Source organism: Diaporthe citri, assembly GCF_014595645.1.
Source record: "Diaporthe citri strain NFHF-8-4 chromosome Unknown scaffold_6, whole genome shotgun sequence".
Classification (NCBI taxonomy): Eukaryota; Fungi; Ascomycota; class Sordariomycetes; order Diaporthales; family Diaporthaceae; genus Diaporthe; species Diaporthe citri.
In genome coordinates this window covers 4015627-4034154 of record NW_025064851.1, presented here as the reverse complement: position 1 = coordinate 4034154, position 18528 = coordinate 4015627, and the positions used below count along the sequence as shown (strand labels likewise).

The 18528-nt window shown below is 57.8% G+C and overlaps 8 protein-coding genes across 8 annotated transcripts; 4 read left to right on the top strand and 4 right to left on the bottom strand.

Moving 5' to 3' along the window:
- Positions 1-1459: 1459 nt before the first annotated feature.
- On the top strand, positions 1460-3148 carry INS49_013052 (uncharacterized protein; the record flags this gene model as incomplete). The annotated part of the gene is made up of 1 exon (XM_043173754.1): positions 1460-3148. One exon carries the CDS (start codon positions 1460-1462, stop codon positions 3146-3148), a length of 1689 nt encoding a protein of 562 aa, XP_043023051.1.
- Positions 3149-4003: 855 nt separating this feature from the next.
- INS49_013051 (uncharacterized protein) lies at positions 4004-4856 on the bottom strand (the record flags this gene model as incomplete). The annotated part of the gene is made up of 2 exons (XM_043173753.1): positions 4004-4771; positions 4836-4856. 2 exons carry the CDS (start codon positions 4854-4856, stop codon positions 4004-4006), a joined length of 789 nt encoding a protein of 262 aa, XP_043023050.1.
- A 702-nt stretch (positions 4857-5558) lies between these two features.
- On the top strand, positions 5559-6357 carry INS49_013050 (uncharacterized protein; the record flags this gene model as incomplete). The annotated part of the gene is made up of 2 exons (XM_043173752.1): positions 5559-5774; positions 5911-6357. The coding sequence occupies 2 exons, from the start codon at positions 5559-5561 to the stop codon at positions 6355-6357; spliced, it is 663 nt and encodes a 220-aa protein (XP_043023049.1).
- Positions 6358-6549: 192 nt separating this feature from the next.
- On the bottom strand, positions 6550-8834 carry INS49_013049 (uncharacterized protein; the record flags this gene model as incomplete). The annotated part of the gene is made up of 2 exons (XM_043173751.1): positions 6550-8587; positions 8650-8834. The coding sequence occupies 2 exons, from the start codon at positions 8832-8834 to the stop codon at positions 6550-6552; spliced, it is 2223 nt and encodes a 740-aa protein (XP_043023048.1).
- A 518-nt stretch (positions 8835-9352) lies between these two features.
- Positions 9353-10547, top strand: INS49_013048 (uncharacterized protein; the record flags this gene model as incomplete). Its single annotated transcript, XM_043173750.1, has 2 exons — positions 9353-9460; positions 9540-10547. The coding sequence occupies 2 exons, from the start codon at positions 9353-9355 to the stop codon at positions 10545-10547; spliced, it is 1116 nt and encodes a 371-aa protein (XP_043023047.1).
- A 755-nt stretch (positions 10548-11302) lies between these two features.
- On the bottom strand, positions 11303-13917 carry INS49_013047 (uncharacterized protein; the record flags this gene model as incomplete). The annotated part of the gene is made up of 5 exons (XM_043173749.1): positions 11303-12010; positions 12081-12409; positions 12465-12550; positions 12607-12891; positions 12992-13917. 5 exons carry the CDS (start codon positions 13915-13917, stop codon positions 11303-11305), a joined length of 2334 nt encoding a protein of 777 aa, XP_043023046.1.
- Positions 13918-15498: 1581 nt separating this feature from the next.
- On the top strand, positions 15499-16427 carry INS49_013046 (uncharacterized protein; the record flags this gene model as incomplete). Its single annotated transcript, XM_043173748.1, has 4 exons — positions 15499-15514; positions 15588-15726; positions 15796-16040; positions 16108-16427. The coding sequence occupies 4 exons, from the start codon at positions 15499-15501 to the stop codon at positions 16425-16427; spliced, it is 720 nt and encodes a 239-aa protein (XP_043023045.1).
- Positions 16428-16700: 273 nt separating this feature from the next.
- INS49_013045 (uncharacterized protein) lies at positions 16701-17366 on the bottom strand (the record flags this gene model as incomplete). The annotated part of the gene is made up of 1 exon (XM_043173747.1): positions 16701-17366. The coding sequence occupies one exon, from the start codon at positions 17364-17366 to the stop codon at positions 16701-16703; it is 666 nt and encodes a 221-aa protein (XP_043023044.1).
- Between the last annotated feature and the right edge of the window lie 1162 nt (positions 17367-18528).

Below are 18528 nucleotides of genomic sequence, written 5' to 3'. Positions count from 1 at the left end.
TCCTAGCTCCTCAAAGATCGTGACAGACATCGCCATTTACAAATATCGCGGCTGGTACGTGTCGGGCACACACCATTCAACTTCAGGCGAAACCTAGGCCCATACGACTCGGGGACCTCCTCGTGTTCGCTGTGTCACATAGCCGGCGGGAGCGGATCACTAGCCTTCTCATCCCTTCCCGCGCCCGGCTAGCTCGTTTTCCAAAACAGTCCAAGACCAACCGCAGTGGGCGATCCCCAGATCTGGAACAGGTCTGCTGTCAGGAGGTGGGGCCGTCTACGGCACGCTATTGGCGTAGGGGCGGGATCGACAGCCGAAAAGCCAAGACACAGCCCTGTCGAGCGAGTGGCCTGAGAGCCTCAAAACGACCGAGGTGTGCGAGGAACAGCACCTCGATATTCGCCCGTTCAGTCAGCCTTGCCAAACCTTGACGACGGGATTGAGTCTGCAAGGACTCTTCTCTTTGCATTGAGGGCTGCGGATTGAGGAGTGAATGGAGAGAGGAGGGGGAGGGCGAGAGTAAGATTCTTGAGCTTGAAGCCCCCTTGCCACGCGAAAGTCTCCTTGAATTGCTCTCTCTGTGACGAGTCAACAATTATATGCCCAAGATTAATGCGTACCGCGGTCTACTACCTCTTGCCATCAGATCATCTCCACCATCGACTCAACCCGAAACTACTATCCTTGATGTCGAAGTGATAGAACGTGATCAACTTCTTATAGATTGTGCAATGGCCTATCCCAACGTCATGAGCAGCCTGAGCCACAGGGAGGGTGCTGATCAACATAGCAGGCGTCCACAGTTTATGTCGATGCCGTTCAAAGCTGACACTCGCCCTGCGTGCACTGTGGCTGTTTATGCTTATTACCTGACCCACAGCGCCAGCGCTTGCCTCAGAAGTCGGCATTGAAACTTGGCTGGGCCTCCGATTTGGTGCGGCTATATCTATCACCCATCGACTTGAAACAATCCGCGAAGGGTCCCCGCTCCCAGCGGCCAAGCTTCTCACCAAGCCAGATCTCTCACCACACACCCTCTCGCAAGGGCCTCGCTGACTCCCACCCGTTCCACATATCCCCGTTCCTTGGCCGCTGCTCTTCTCGTTTGAGACTACTACCCATCGGGAGAGCTACTATTTGGTGATAATCGGCCCAGACCCGAGGGAGGCAACAGATTCTCTTACCCGTCGAGACCACCACGGATGTTTTGCTTTCTCTTCTCTTTGGAGATCATTAACCAGCCTTGTTTCTCTGTTGCGCTCGCGTCTGCCAAGAACGAAAGTCACGACTTCTTCATGTCCTGTTTGTGAATTCCATCCCTTCTCGCAAGGCAGGACCTTTGTATTCAAGACGCACCAAATCCATCCGTCGCACTTATACCTCTCATTAGACTTTGCGCTTTGCTGTTCCTGTTTCGTGATCCCTCAGGCACATACTCGGAATCTCGCATTGCTGGACAATGAATGGCCATGCCTTCTCGAAACATTCCCTCTCATACGAGGAGAGCATAAACCTGCTGGACGAGAAGAACCTGTCCGACGTCGACAGCGACGCCGGCAAGGCAGACAACGAGACCCGGTTCCCAACCGCCGCGGCATGGGCGAACACAGCTAGGTCGACGTTATCATCATTACCGGTCCCGCAACGGCCGCCGCCAATGTCCGCGTACTTCGCACTCCTGCGCCGCGTGGGCTTCTTCCTCCTCCCTTCCTTTGTCCAGAGCAGGTTAAGTCATGAGAGGAAACATGCGTCCGACAAGCTCGGGCCGACGGCCTACCTCGACGGGATGCGTGGTGTGGCGGCCTTCAACGTGTTCCTGTGCCACTACCTGTACACATGCTTCATCATCGCCGAGGGGTGGGGCTTTGAGGAGCACAACTACAACTTTTTCAAGCTGCCCTTTGTGCGGCTCATTTACGCCGGGCCGCCGCAGGTGGCCATCTTCTTCGTCGTGTCCGGGTACGCGCTGTCGCTCAAGCCCGTCAAGCTGGCGCGGCAGCAGAAGTGGGACGGCTTCGCGACCACGATGGCCAGCTTCGTCTTCCGGCGGGCGCTCCGCCTGTTCCTCCCGACGGCCATCTCGACCTTCATGATCGTCGTGCTGCTGCGGCTCGGCGCGTACGAATGGACGAGGGACTTCTCGCGGGACAGCACCTTCATGAAGAACGTGCAGGAGACGGCGCCGGACCTCAAGGACTCGCTGTCGGAGCAGCTCTCCGATTGGGGCTGGAACATGTTCAACTTCGTCCACATCTGGGGTTGGGAGCCCTTTGGGGGAAGCACCTACTACGACGTGCACCTGTGGACGATCCCCGTCGAGTTCCGCGCGAGCATGATGCTCTTCCTGACGATGATCGGACTCGCCCGCATGCGCACGTGGCTGCGCTTCGCCTTCCTCGCCTTGATTGTGTGGTTCTCGTACCGCAACGACCGCTGGGAGATGGTGCTGTTCTACGCCGGCATGCTGTTCGCCGAGCTGGACGTCATCCGCGGCGCACACACCGACCCCGTGTCCAACGCCTCCGCCGCCGCCTCCGCCTCGAGCAGCTCCCAGCAGCAGCTCCCCGTGACGGAGCCCAAGCCCTTCGACCTCGTCGGCAGGGGCCGCCAGGCGTCGCCGGTGTCCAGCCGGAAGCTCAAGACGGCGGCGTGGATGCTGCTCTCGATAGGCGGGCTGTACCTGATGTCGCAGCCGGACGTCCACTTCGCCAAGACGCCCGGGTGGGTGTACCTGTCGTCGCTGATCCCGGAGTGGTTCTCGGACAAGTACCGGTACTGGCAGTGCGTGGGCAGCATCCTGTTCGTGCTGTGCGTCGGCCACCTGCCGTCCTGGCAGCGCGTCTTCATGACGCCCGTCGTGCAGTACCTGGGCCGCATCAGCTACGCCATCTACCTTATGCACGGGCCCGTCATCCACACCATCGGCTACGCCACCGAGCGCTGGGCCTGGGGCGTCACCGGCATCGAGGGCTGGCGCTACAACGCCGGCTTCACGCTCGCCGCCGTCTTCGTCGTCCCCAGCGTCGTCTGGGCCGCGGACCTGTTCTGGCGCTCCGTCGACGCCCCCGTCGTCCGCTTTGCCAAGTGGTTGGAGAGCAGGTGTATCGTCCCCGAGGAGGGCCACGGTCAGACCCACGGGCGGTCGTGATGGATGACGATTTGAAGATCTGGGCCGCATATAATTCCGGCGACAGCTCTTGTACATTTGCATACCACAGTCTTTATCGATATTGGGTTGTGGGAAGACGAGATGTTTGCGGTTCCCAGAGCCGGTTTGGCCTCGCCGTTGCGGTTGGGCCCGGTTCAGCTAGCATAGTTAATAGTGTAGAGGGCGTTCTGGGCATCTTTGGAGTTGGCGGTGCCTATACCATCCGGTAGCCATTATGCATTTGAATGAGAACGAAGACGAATATATATTATATATTGATATCACTGGATGATGCTCTCTGCGTGAAGAGGTTTTACCTTTCCAGCTGGACATGGAGACGAGCAGGTAAATAAATCCCTTGGATGAACTACGCGGGACGAGAACATATGGAATGGCGTTTAGCCGTGCTCAAGGGTCGGAGGAGAATTCATTTTATTACAATGTCAGGTTCGGGGTGTACAGTTTCGAGGGCGTCTCCATCGAGGACGGTCATACCGCTGACGCGGCCGCCAAGGTTATGATACCCTCAATAGCCCCTGACCCACTACTGAATGCTGCACTCGCGCAAGCCCTACGTAGCACGGCCTACTTTTCTTAACTAGCCCTGTACTCGCCCATTACTTCGAGATAAGCGTGATTTATTGTGTGTAGTGGTGATGCTTGATGCCTTTTCATGTTGCCGAAGAGGCACCCCTTGTTTCTGCTTCAGCTGGGCAGAGGATTGACAAGAGGGTGTACGGTAGATTGGACGGCCCGCCCGATGACACCTGCATTGTAGTCATACAACCGAATTGGTATATTTCCATGGAATAATGTGGGCGATGTCTTCAATAGTCGCTTGGTCTTCCAGCCCACCTAAACACCTCTCAACTTGGTGTTGTCCTGCTCCACCATGGGTCGGTACCTCTCCTCGAGCAGCTGCTCGGGGCTCTTGCTCAGCGACTCGTCCGGTTTCCGTTCATACCGCTGTTGCAGCACCTTCTCGATGTCGCTCTCGCCAGTCTTCTTCGCCGCGCCCCTAACCACGTCCTGCGCCTTCTCCTCAGCCTTCGCAATGCCCGCCTTGGCCTGGCTGGCAATCTCCTTGCCCTTGTTAAGGCCTCGCTCCCAGAAGCTGGCCGCGGCCTCCTTGGCCTCGACGGCCTTCTCCGTGGCCGCACCTCTTGCTGTGGTCGTCGCAGCGGCGGCCTTGTCGGTCACGGCGGCCCCGGCCCGCTGGGCCGAGTGGGACGGTGCCTCGCCGCCGCTCGCACGCGCCCACAGCCTCGAGGCCGCGACCTCTGCGTCTTCGCGCGCGGCGACCCAGTCCTTGTTGGCGGCCCACCGCACGGCGCCCTCGATCTCCGTGTTCCACCTGTCCTTGGCCTTGTCGAGAAAGCCCTCGTTTCTTCCGGAGAGGTTCCTGCGCTTCTCGTCGGCGCGCGCCAGGAGCTCCTGCTGCTGCTCCAAAAGGGCCAGCTCTTGGGCCAGCGTCTTTGGCGGTGGCGTGGTGGCGGGGATGTAGGTGAGGGAGTTGAGGATGTAGGTATTTGCGCGAAGGGTCTCGGCTTGGCGCTCGCGGGTGCGCCTGTGTGCTTGGAGGCTGAGGTAGGATATGCCGAGTACGAGTGTCACACCGCCGGTCTATAGGAGGGTAGAAAATCTGTTAGCGAGATAGGCCTTCATGAAGAGCAAATGATACGCTTACGAAGCCGGTGGTGAAGCCCATGGTGGGTGGGTGTTGCTCGTGCGGCGTCAAGACCTGTCGCAAGTATGTTTGGGTGGGTTGTCGGGCCAATTGAGGGAGTCGAGGGAAGCAGAATAGTGCTGGGCTATGAGGAAAGGAATTCAAGGCTAGGCAGGCTCATGTTGTGTCGTGATGCGAAGCTCGAGAGCTATCTTGGTTCCGCCGAAGGTCGGATTCCCTGAAGAGCACTTCCAGGGGATGAGGTCAGTCCTGGACCGTTAAGCTGGCAGCGGGAGGATACGCAATTTGCAGGTACATCGAAGTGACCACGTCGCTATCTAACGAGCTACGACGCATTCAGGGGCCACCTAGAAAAGGCTACTTCGAGGCTTGATAGTAATCAAAACCATTTGACTTAATTCTACCGAGATAACTCATGGAATGGTGCTGTAAACCTTGACATCAAAGCCGACTGTACTTGTTCCCACAGTACCCGATAGACGTTGATTCAGGTCGCCTGCAGCTCCCGCCGCGCCGTCCAGAAAATTCGCGACCGCCTTCCGTGTTAGTATCATGGACCGGCGCAGACATCAACAATTCATTCCCAACTTCCCAATCCGACGTCAAACAGCCCTCTCCAACGACAGCAAACCACCGCTCCTGCCGTAGCTACAGGTACCGGAGAGCAGCGAGGAACCCACAGAGCGATCGTGAGGGAGCAATCCCTCCAACCACCCAGCGAAGATGGCAGGCGGCCACATGAAATTCCGGACCCTCGGCCGCAACTCGTCCCACCGACAAGCCCTCCTTCGCAACCTGGTCACCTCCCTGGTCAAGCAGGAGTCGATACAGACAACATGGCCCAAGGCCAAGGAGGCCCAGCGCGTGGCGGATAAGCTCATCACACTGGCAAAGAGGAACAACGAGACGTCGAGGCGGGAAGCACAGAGCATCCTCTATGTACGTTCCCCGAACACCTCGTGCCACCCAGCTCTCACACGGCGGGCGGGTGGATGGTTGCAGAAAAGCATGACGAAACACACTGTTGGATAGCATGGAAAGCTGACCGGGGCACAATGCACCTTCATGGTAACAGACACCAGACGCCCTCCTCCCCAAGCTCTTCGGCGAGCTGCGAGAGCGCTACCTCAACCGGCCGGGCGGCTACACGCGCGTGCTGCGCACCGAGCCCAAGGACAAGGCGGACCAGGCGCCCAGCGCGATCCTGGAGCTGGTGGACGGGCAGCGCGACATGCGCTTCGCCATGACGGCGGCGACGGTGGCGCGCGAGGTGCTGGGCCGGGACAGCGGCCACATCACCAAGATGAACGTCAAGAAGGTCACGGCGTTCCGACAGGACGGCGAGCGCGAGTTCCGTGCGCTTGTCGACGAGATCAAGGAGCGAGAGGGCGAGGCCATCCAGGAGCGCGCCGAGAAGGAACGCGCCGCCCAGGACAGCTTGTACAAATTCCACATCGATAGGCCGAAGTTGAGGCGCCGGCGCAGTGGGGGCCAGCATGAGGAAGAGAGTGAACTGGACTAGAAGGGGGCTGAGTCTGTATGAGGGCTGCACATTAAATGTAAAACATATGGGCTGGAAGATACCAAGACCTCGTGGGTCTGGTCCAGAGGTTTCCAAGGGGTGCTGCCCCTAAGATACTACGACTCGCATTGCCAAAGAGCAAGACATATGTGTATCTACCTAACAACGACTGCCCTAGCAGCAGAAGAGTAGTCACACAAAGTCAAATGTGTCACCTCTCTCGCGAATCATCTTGCCGACCCTCTGTGACCCAGCGATTCTCTCCAGCTTCAGCACATCGTACTTGGAGAACATGACCCGCACACTGCCCTGCCCGGGCTCTATCACCAGGTCCTGCTCTGCTTTTGCTAGGTTGGCCCCGGCGACCTCTTTGTAGAATAGGGGGTTGTCGGGCAGTCCGTACATGATAACCCGGCGCACGCCCTTGAGCACGTACCGCCGGAAGTGGTGCGCCCTCTCCGTGTAGAGCAGCACCTTGTGCCGGCCGGCGAAGAAGTGCGACCGCGCCCGGGACGCCTCGGGGACCGTGGCGTACTCGGAGATGGTGCCGAACGCCAGGCTCTCCACGGCCTGATTTGTCGCGAAGTAGTTGCGCACGCGCACAAAGTCCAGGTACGACGGGACGAAGATGAGGGTGCCGGTGGCGTCCTTGGCCCGCTTGACGAGGGTGGGCACGACCGCCTTGGTGAAGTAGTCGAATCGCGCCTCGGGCTCGCCCTCGACCGACGGCGGGTCGATACGCGAGAAGGTCTGCCTCGCCCTGACGCCCAGCTCGCCGATGACGCCCGCGTGCTCCGGCTCGACGCGCACCCTGCCCGCCCAGTTGCGGCAGTGCACCCGGAACAGCTTGGACAGCTCCGGCGTGTTGAACTGCGAGAAGATCAGCGTCTGCCGGAAGTGCCGCGCCTGGTCGTCAAAGTACCAGCTGCGCACCCGGCTGACGTCGAACCCGTGGTCGTCCTTGGGCTGCAGGTTGAGGTGCTCGAAGATGTACTCGACGTGCTCCCAGTTCTGCATCAGCAGTGAGTCGGCCTGGTCCACGATGACGAGCTCGATCGAGGACAGGAAGTCGTGCTCGACCTTCTTGCCGTCCTCGGAGCCGATGGCCATCCTCAGACCTAGCGGGCTGGCGAACAGGATGTCTGAGTTGTAGAACTGCGAGAAGAACTTGATTGTCTTGCGGGTGAATTTGATGCCGATGCGGAACATGTCGTCGTCATTTCCGGCGAAGAGATCCTTGAAGTCAGCCGGCTTCTCCCCTGAGAACCGCTCTTCCTTGTCATGATATGAATCCTCGAACCTCTTCTTGTTCTCCTGCGTCTCGGGTTCGCAGATGGCTGCCATGGCCTCCACCATCTTATAGCATGACTCTCGTGTCGGGAGAATCATGAGTACCTTTGGCCGCGTGAAGCCCTGGTCGCGGAGCTCGAGCTCCTCTCCGTCCTTCTGGTGAGCAAGCTTCGCATTGTTCTTGATCACCCTGTCGCGGGTCTTGAAGACATGGTTAAGGGCATGGAGACAGGCCAACCGCCGGATACTTTTGCCGTTATTCAGTGATCTCTGACAGAAAAGCAAATCCCGGTATCCGAACACGTGCGGTGCCAGGGACTGTTCGAGGCCATCGAGTTTTCGCTTCTCCCTCATAGAATCGGCCAACTTTTGCTTCAAATGCAGATCTGAGGCGTTTGAAATTGGAACTGGCACCGAAAGCTCGTCGTTCTTGTCGCTCGTGTCCGGTGCGCTGAGAACCGTTCTTGTGCCCTTGACCGCTACCTTCTTCGTTGCCCATTTCGCTTCCTCGATCGCCTTTAGCCTCCTCACTACACTGTACTCGTCAGGAGCACTGAAATGGCATTGAAAGGGATCCGAGCTGTCCACCACCTCGTCCTCGTCGTCTTGGTCAAAGGCGTCTTCTGCGGCAGTCTCTTCTGGGGCGTCCTCAGGCTCTTCCACGAAGTCGACATCCTCAACTCTATCCACCTCAACACCAACCTGCCCATCTTCAGGCTGGTTCTTTGGCCGTTCTGGCTGGGCTGCTTCATGGTCTAGTTTCCTCCTCTTGGCACGAGGCGCAGCGCTCTCATCTGTCAAGCTCTTGACGAGGGTCATATAAGGCCGGGCAGCTGCTTTGCTATTGGCCTCCTCATCTTCTGAGGGGTCTTCAACATCCTCGTCACCTTCATCGATGTCTGAGTCCTCTTCCTCCTGGCCAGACTCATCTTCCGAATCACTGTCACTCGCGTTAGCATTTCTGAGTATGGGCCGTCGACCGAAGTAACAGGGGTTTCTCACCTATATTCCACTCGCGCACTTTCGAACCTTGGCCCTCGTGGCTGTGATGCACCTCCTCTGCCTCTGCCTCTGCCCCCTCTGCCTCCCCTGGCTAGTCCTCCTTTGCCTCTCCCCCTGCCGCCTCCTCTGGGTGCCCCTCGGCCTCTTGAACCTCCACGGAAGCCAGCCCGACCTCCTGGAGCCATGATCCTGATACGAGGGCGCAGATGTGTGGGATATTAATGAGAAGCTGGGTCAAGTAGTACAAGGGAAAGTCACTGAAAATTAAATTGTTGTGAAATATGTGCTCGTCGAAAGTTGGGTACTCTCGAGGTGTGAACTGGGGAGTTATTGAAAATAAAATCCTTATCTTATCGGCCGTCTACCCGCGAAGCACTTGGCCTGCAGCACTGTTCACCTCGCTGGGTGAGGTACTGGACTGTACCCCCCGTCTGGGCATTCCGATTAGCGCACACAAACCAGCGAGGACCCCACAATTTGACACGACGGATCAAAGGTGAGAGCAAAACCGGGCGGAATTTTGCATGCAACACCAGGAGCAGGACCAAGGTCAAGATCGAGGTCCCTACACACCACCGCGGGGTTCGACACATCAACCAACTCTCCTCCAGCCTCAGCGTCCCGCCACTTTCCCGACCTCATCCCACCGTTTTCAGCCTTCGCAAACCACCACGCGACCCGACCTCAAGGAAACATCTTCACCATGGCGATTGATTCAGAGGAGTTCCTCCACCTGGCCCGGCCTATTGCCCCCGCCGCCCCAGGCTTCAACACAAATATCTCCCCCATGACAGTCAACATCCAGCCACAAGTAAGCCTCCCTCTTGCACTTATCTTCCACGCCTAGTCGCGGTGCAGGCTCTGATCTCTTCTTTTCCCCCGCTCTCCAGGCAATCCTCTCAATCCTCGACCATGCCATCCGTCGCGACGATACTGCCCCAGAAGACACCTCGCCAGACGCACCCCAGCCCCGCGTCATCGGCGCCTTGATAGGCGTGCGATCCGAGGATGGCACCGAGGTCGAGGTGCGCAACACCTTCGCCATCCCCCACGTCGAGAATGAGGAGCAGGTCGAGGTCGACGTTGAGTACCAGCGCACCATGCTGCAGCTGTCCCTCAAGGCCAGCCCCCGCGAGACGCTGCTGGGCTGGTACGCCACCAGCCTCGAGCTCAACAGCTTCTCCGCCCTCATCCAGAACTTCTTCGCCTCCCCCGAGACGGGCACCTTCCCCCACCCCGCCGTCCACCTGACCATCTCCACCGAGCCAGGCAAGGACATCGAGACTCACGCCTACATCTCCGCCCCGGCCGCCGTCAACCCCGACCGCGCGGCCGAGTCGTGCCTGTTCATCGAGGTGCCCCACAAGCTGTCCCAGGGCGACGCCGACCGCGCCGCCCTCGAGGCCATCGCGGCCGCAGCCAACAACGAGTCGCGCCAGGCACCACTCGTCCCGGACATCGAGGCCCTCGCCACGGCCATCGCCCAGACCGAGGACCTGCTGGAGCGCAGCTCCGGCTACGTCGGCGAGATCCTCGACGAGGAGCGCGACCCCAACCAGGCCCTGGGCCAGTACATGATGAACAACCTGTCGCTGGCCCCCAAGGTCGCCCCCGAGTCCATCGAGCACGACTTCAACAACCACATCCAGGACGTCCTCATGGTGAGCTACCTGGCCAACACCATCCGCACCCAAATCGATCTGTCGCAGCGCCTCGCCACGAGCGCCCTCACCATGGAGCACAAGGAAGGCGCTCCCCCCAAGGAGGGCGAGGAAGGAAAGGGCGAGCGCGGCGAGCGCGGAGGCAGGGGCGGCAAGCGAGGTGGCCGCGGCGGCAGGGGCGGTGGCCAGCCCAGGGAGCCCAGGGAGCCCCGTGAGCCGCGCGAGAACGGCGAGTAGGCGCCGTCTCTAGCGGCTTTTGTCAATGGCTCCAATTTCGAAGACGAGTTCGGTTGGATCGAAAGGGCAATGTAGATTCACGTCAGGAGACATGCACAACATACCTTAGTGCTAATGCTCCGCCTCCCAGGGGTGGAATGGACTATAGGGGGGGCCAGCGGCGTGCAGAGAAACGAAGCATGAGGAATGAGATGACCCAGGTCATACCGATTCCCCACAGCGGGATCAAGCGCAAGAGAGGGGGCATCAGGGGTTGGAGAGAAAACACTGGCTTTGTTTACACCCAAAAGTGATATCTCCCAAGATTTGGCGTTCAGAGGCGGGATTAGATCGTCATCGGTATTGCGGAAAAAATCTATTTCTCCGGGCACTGAATCTATGGGTACAAATAGCTCTGGTTTTTGTGGATGGAAGTGATTCAAACTCCCGTGACAAGAGATCAGTGAGATACGCATTGTAAATGCACTGCCACCCATGGGGAAATGAAATCTGTATCGCATTAGGGTTGTTCTATGTGTAGTGGTAGTAGTAGAGAGCCATCATCAGTCTTTCTAGCAAGTGCAACATTTTTTGTCCGGTGAGGTCGAAAAAACAACGAACCCCTGAACGCTGGCAATTTGTCATGATGATGATGGTGATGATGATGATCTTTCGAGACCAGAAGACCCTCCTTGAACGCCTGTATGCTTTCAGAAAATTCCGTGACGCCGTCATGATAATTGTCATCCGTGAACACCATCCCATGCTACAAACTCCTAGGTGGTGGGTTTCTGCGGCAGCGTCGCAGGATTGCCATAGGTTGGCAGGTTGCTATATGGTTGGCCATGAGCCATGGGCAGGCCCTGCGGCATAGAGGGCTTGCTGGGTATGTGAGGAGGTCCCTGGGCTGGTGGGTGAGGAGGCAGCTGGTGAGGGACGTGAGGGACATGAGGCGGGTGCTGAACGTTGGGCGGCGGAGCATGATAGGCAGGGAGGGAGTTGTTAGACCCCTGGCGCATCATGTTGTACCCATTCGCGTTGCCGTATGGGGGCTGACCCATAGGCGGACCTGCCTGGTAGCTCGGGTAGTGAAGGTGAGGAGGCGTGATCTGCGGGCTCCCCTGCTGAGGTGGCCCATAGCCACTATACGGCCCAGGAGGCGGCTGCATTGGTCCCATCCCGTTGCCGGGCACAAAAGACTGAGTCTTGGGGTTGAATGCGTGACGATTGAAGCTGCCAGGGATGGGATGCTGGCTCTTTGGGTCACTTGGATTGACGTTGGCTGGGAGGGCACCATAAGCGTAGGGAATCCCATTTGGAGCCACGGGCGTGGCCCGAGATTGGTAAGGGCTCGAGTTGAAGCTGGGAGGCTGCTGCCACCCGCTCTGCGGTTGAGGTGGACCCTGCATGGGTGGTCCGTATGGTGCGGGAGGTATCTGATTCACCGGGGGTTGGTAACGCGGCGGGCCGGGAGGCTGGGCATACTGTCGAAACCATTGTCAGTATATCAATCGTGACATGGAGGGCAATCCACAGGTGTACGCCATGACTTACGTTCGGCATGTTGTTATATGGCGGGCCGTAACCGTTGCCCGGCACCATTGGAGGGAACTGCTGGTTTGGGACACCGTACATGTTTGGCACCGCAGGTGGAAAAGACTGTTGCTGTACTGAGCCGTTGAGTTGGGCACCTGCTGGCATGTAATGAGGCTGAGCCCATGTGGCCTGGTGAGGGTGCCCGTAGGCAGGTGCGTAAGCGACGTAGTTGGACCGGGTGTCAAAGGTATCAGAATCTCTCCTTTTCTTTGCCTTCTTTGCGCCGTTGATCCTATCTCGCATCGACACGGAGCTGGCACGAGAGACACCGGTACTATCGTCGTTCTCTACATAATCGTCAGCACTGTCAAGACGCCAGAACCTGAGGGCGTTCGTCCATACCTGGAGTGGAGATCTCTGTGGATGCTGTCCCGAAGATCCTTTCCCGAGCCTTGTTGTAAGCTTCCTCTCTCTCTTCTCTCGACATCCTGGCACGACATGTTAGCTCTCCGTTACCTGCGGGGCATCATTCTGCTAGGCTTACTTTTCTTTTGCTGCTTGCTTGTCCTTGGAGTCGCTTCCAGACTCCGAGGTTGGCTTCGAGGGGCCAGCACTTCCTGGGCCGAATTCCCCTTCTTCTCCACGCCGCATGATTTTCTTCGGCATCACAATTGGCGGAGGAGTGCTTGCAGCAGAAGCGCTCTGCGCTATACTGGCCAATGAAGGCGGCACCCTGCAGAAAGGGGTTCTGAAAATGCGGACAGCTCCCGCGCCAGCCTCGAAGGAGTGCGTCATGTGATAGTAATCAGCCAGCTTGTGGGTTAACATCCTGCAGAAGGAGTTGGATGGAGGCAAGTCCATGAAAGGTTCTCTTATCAGGCCATTAGCAAATTGATGGTGATGGGGAATACTTCAGGACCTTGACTCACTTCGAATCCTGCACAAACTCTATAACCATCTCTTCCAGCTTCAAGAGGAAGAAGCGATCTTTCTGCGATTGCATCGCCTCGAGGAGCTTCTCGTCGGGGTTCTGTCCATACATGCCGTTAGGGGCAGACGTAGCGCCAACGAGAGCAATCTTTGCATCTGTCACAGGCTGTTGCTCCATAGACACAGACTGTGGCGCCGTGACTGCACGATTCCCGGATTCGACGATGACATGCTGGGGGGCAATACTGCGTGGGGGCATATCGCCGAGCTGGATACGGTAGACACGAGCGGCCACCTCAGAGCCCATGCGAGAGCCAGCAATGAGGGAGCCTCGGATGGAGAAGACATCGTCGTCCTGATCAGCTGCCATCACACTCGCACTGTCGTCAGGCCGAAGCGATTCCTTCTCGTCCAACGCGTTGAAAGTCGTCCCTGAAGTGATACTCTTGCCATCGAGGCTAGGAGGCTTGGTGCCTAGCTCCGAGCTGGAATCTGCCTTCTGCGAAGCTTCGTCCGAGGGACTCTGAGCCTTCGAAGATGGCCCAGTTGAGGCGGAATTGATGCCGTTGACCACTAGGCTCGGAGCCGAAGGCTCGATCTTCAGATTGTCCAGATCATCGACAAGTTTATCATGCTCAAAGGTATCGTCGTCCCCTGTCTTCGTAGATTTGTTGACTGTGTTGGCGCCATTGGCCACAACCGGGTTCCCTGCCGCCCTGTCGCTTGCTATTTTGGGCGATGTCGGCAACTGGTCCTCGGTTCCAGGATGCGGCGCGGCATCTCTAGTCGAGGACGATATCGATTTCTCTTCTGTCGGCGCCGAGGCAAGGACCTTGGGCGGTTGACTGTCAGCTGGAGCAGAGCAGAAGACGTCAGGGCCAGGGGAGCTGACCTTGGCGAACGAAAGTTTCTTGACGTCAGTCATAGTCGTTCGTACAGCTGCCATGGGCGCTTGGAAGGGTATTTAGTAAGAACTAGTTGCGAACGTCGGAGAGAATGCTGGCAACCCCCCAAGAAGCGAGTGTGGTCGTCCAGTCGCGCAAGGTTCAGTCGCACTCAAGGAATGAACTCCAAAGACGGGCAGTTGAAGAAATCTAAGAAACAAAATGGATCAGAGCGGTCCGGATCGAGAGGGAGGTGCAGTTGCTCATTGTCGAGAGTCGAGGTTCATTCTCTGGTGGCTTTGGTCTGTTGGATAGACGGTCGACTGTCCTGCCCAGGAATTTATCCTCGATCGGTCAGGGGACGGAAAGGGAAGCCTTGGGGTGTATGTCGAGTGGCCGAGGTGGCACGGACAAGCCGCAGTCGCGAGGTCGACAAATGCAAGGCGACAGAAAGGCTGTGAGGCGGGGGCCGTAGGGCAGGCTGCAGGCTTGCCGACAAGGCGTGCAGAGGTGAGGATGGGGAGTGATGCGATGCCAGAATATGGAAATGCGGTCGCACCAAGACGTAGGGGAGTGGTGGACGAGGCGCTCTGAGAAGCACAGGCACGGTGTAGCCAGCTCTGCCAGCGAAGGTACCGCGCAGACTGGGACTGGTACTGGGAATGGGACTGGGAGCCGAACGGCCGCGCCTCCAAAGTCTGTCAGGCACGGTTGTGGTGATGGGCGGCGGGAGCTGTGCGGGTAGGCGTCGGTCGTCCTTGGAAGAATACAAGAATCTGACCGGACGGGAGCGGCGCTGACACCTCCGCGGTTCGTGGACCGTTGGTCGATGGGTGAGAGATTGGGGGGGGGGAGAGAAAAAACGAGTAGCTGAGGGACAGTGGCTATTCTCCCATCCCCTTTCTCGTCGTCCGCGCGTGGGAAAGAAAGGATTGTGAATAGCTTCAGAGAGAGGCCCTCAATCTCGGCAGAAAGTTAGTTAGACTGGCCTGGCCTGGCTGGATTGGATTGGGCCTCGACTTGACAGACGGGTGCTGTGGGATGAGCACTGAGTACCATTAGACTACTCCCAACTTTGGATTGGGGGGAAAGGGAGCTAGCTGGCAGGGGCAGGGGCACGGTCCAGGTCCAGGGCGGGTCATTCTCCGCTAACGCCTGTCGTCCTTGCTGCTCCTCCTGCTCTGGCGTGTCTGGACCCGCGCCGGCTTTAGTCATCCTGCGACCCCACGTGACGTTTCCGTCAGCCTGACGGTGAGTGGGCGAGAGCCGGCGAGCATCTCCCCCCCTGGGCGGCAGGACAGACTCTGGGCGGGTGAGAGCTTTCTCCATTCGCCAAGCGGCCCGAGGCTTGACCTGAGGCTCAACTCGTCAAGTGAACTACTCAGTATCAATCAAGGCAACCGACCGACTGACCGAGTTTGGCCACCGTCAGCCATACGAGGCTTGCAAGCTGCCATACACAAAAGCGGTCAGCCACAGCCTCAGTCGATTACCTGGCCCGTCTTTCTCTGCCGCCATCCTCCTGATCACAAAACTCACTCACACACGCAATACACCCTAAGCGATCGTCGGCATGAACTCATACAGGGGCCGTGGGGGCCCAAGGAAGCCTACACCAGCCAATGTCCAATGTCAAAAGTGTTTGAAACGAGATATGTCTGCCTTGCTTGACCCTCACTTCTGCCTATCTTCACCAGGCTAACTGTCTCAGCACGCCACTACTCGTACGAATGCAAGGTCCAACTTCAGGAGCGGCCCTACAACCCCAGGCCGTCTCGTACCCAGCAGTTACTCAATCCCAAGCTAGTTCCCAAGCTCACCAACGACACGCCGGATGATGCTACGCGGAAGTATGCCTCCCGCCTTTATTTACTCCCCTTGCCTTCCCTCCATTATGGGCTCCGCTAATTCCACATCAGGAAGGGAGTTGCGGACGAGGAACTGGCCAAAAAGGAGGCCGAAAGGGCTCGCAAGCGGGAGCTAGAGGACGATGATGAACCCAGCGCACGGGAGCCCGAATTCAAGCGCCAACGCTCCAGCTCTGTGGACTCCGTCTCCTCCATCTCGACGAGGTCTTCCAAATCACCGCCCCCGCGAAGGCGAGCGTCGCCCTCGCCTCGCCAGACCCAGGATCTTTCGCCACCCGCCCGGCGGCCGAGGCGAAGTAGATCCTTTGATTCTGTTAGTGACGGCAGTCGAGGACGCTCCCCCACTCCAGATGCACAATACAGACCACGTCCCGGTCGACGACAAGAATCCCCTAACCGTCGTGAGCGTCCCGGTTCGCGGCGAGGACCTCGTGACGACTCTTTTGAAAGAGACACACGCCCGCCTATGCGTCAAACACGTCGCCCTTCTGTATCTGACGATGAGAGACCAGCGCCTAGACGACAGCAGAGGTACGGCTCACGGTCGCCGGGCCGACCGGATCCCAGGGATCGACGCCGTCCAGAAGAAGGTCGCTATAGGGAGTACAGGGATCGGGACGAGGGGCGTGGTGGACATAGAGGTCCTCCACCAGAACCTGAGCCACCGCGAGAGCGCAGTTTGAGTCCCTTCAGCAAGCGATTAGCATTGACGCAAGCCATGAATAGGTAGATAAACAAGGGTATCATTTTTCGTACTCTACCTCAAGAAGAAAGGACTTTTCACCCTCTGGAAAACGTGGTTCCGTGCCTGCCTTGTGACGCCCCGCGTGTGGTTTTCGCTGTAGCACCCTCTTCATCTAATTCCATCCAGAGTAGTGCAGGCCCGTCTCCTTTTGCCGAAATAGAATCTTGCTGCAGCTTTTTTTTTCTCTTCAATCTGCCGTCCTTGACACAGGTCACTCTGCCTCGATAGCATCTCGCTCCCTCTGCTCCTCCGCCTCTTCCTCTTTCTCCCTCAGCCTCACAATCTCCTCCAACTCCCCGCCCTCCAGGCCAGCAGCGACGGCGTCCCCGTCCGCCAGCCTCCCGTCCTTGTTCTGCGCCTCGGCCTTCTTCTCCTGCAGCCTCTGCCTCACGAGCCTCGCGATGGCGTTGTCGGTCCTGACGTTGAGCACCTCCAGCTTCTTGTCCAGCTCCCTCTTCAGGTCCCAGTTCGGCTTCTTGGGCTGCAGCTTGAACAGGTCGATGCCCCGGTCGTCCCCGGCGTCCTCGGCCGCCTTCCTCCGCACCTCAGCCTCGAGCTCCGCCGCCTGCTCCTCCAGCGTCTGGTCCTCGGGCCCCAGCGTGGGCGGCGCCTCGAAGCCCAGCTTGGGGCCCTTGGTCTCGGCGTCGTAGTTGCGCCCGGACAGGTATTTCCTCGAGACGTCATCCTCCTCCTGCCCCTCGTTCTGGGCTTCTGTGCCGGGTGCCTCTGCGGCTTGTGGCGCCGGCGACGCTATGCGGTCTGACTCGGGGGGCGCGATCTCGTCTTCGGGTTGCTTGCGCTTGAGGGACTTGAGTTTTGCGAGCCGCGCTTTGCGGTCGTCTGCCGCGGCGCTGAGTGTTGTGTGTGGTGCTGACATTGTGGAGATTGGTGTAGCAGAAGCGTCGAAGACTGACTGAAGGTCCAGGAAGGGAGAGCCAGAGCTTTTTTCGGCGATGTTTTTCGGCGATGTTTACGAGGTATGCTGTTGTTGTCGAAACTGTAGATGTTCACTGCTTGAGCTTGAACATGGCTGTAGCGCCCCGGACCCGAACCCTCGTACTTCGGGGGTGGGGGCTAGTGGGGCTTCACTGGGATACCTAGGTAGGGACGAACAAGTCACATTTCTAATTTTGATCAAGTAACACATGAAGATATGAATTTCTGCCTCACGGGCTGCCCACTTCCGAAGCAGGTATATGAATGATCCTCAGGTGGTCGGTGGCAGGGGACTCGACTCTGAGGCGTGTGAGCAACGCGTACCATCAAGATCAGAAATACGGTAAGCACGATGTGTAGGCTACAGTAGCTCCAAATATTCTATCACGCCGTCATCTGTTCGTTAACGTACCTTTCAATTCCGACGAGGAAACGTTTTCTTTGTTTTGTAATTTCAGCCCATGGGCCGCCTTCTTGAGAAAGTACGCAGACACGCGTTTCCTCGGAAGCACGACGCATGTAGGCTTTACGTACTGGGAAGAATCTGTCACAAAATATCTTCCCTGTTATTTGAAAGCGTCACTGCCTGGTTTTCGTTCATACGCGTCACATAGTCTGATGGTAAGGGAATCTGAACTCAATAGCTTTGCTGCAGCTCTGTCCGTTGTCGCGATTGCGGCCCAAAGGGAGCCAGCCCTCCCTACCTTGTACGTTGCGCCATCTGTTAGAACATGGTATCATGTGGGGTGTTGAAGATGACCACTAAGCTCACAGCAAATTTGCCTGAAGATGATGCTAGTACATCATCAGCATCCATATCTTTGCCGCGGAATTTACCAATCTGGTGTCTATCTATGTTCAGTGGGACTGGCTACGAGAAGCTAAGTTTCAGGGTGGGTGATGTGACTGAATGCATGTGTGACGACTTGGCAAATATCCATGTTGTGTTTCGCGGTGAGCAGTTCGTGCAGGAAATCTAGCCGTAGTAGATAACTTTGCGACCCCCTACTTGGAAGTCAACTTGTTTCAATGTTTGCTACCACATTTTAAGCTCCAGAAATCAACTGAAAATGGGAGGCAACGACAGCCAATCCTCTACCAGG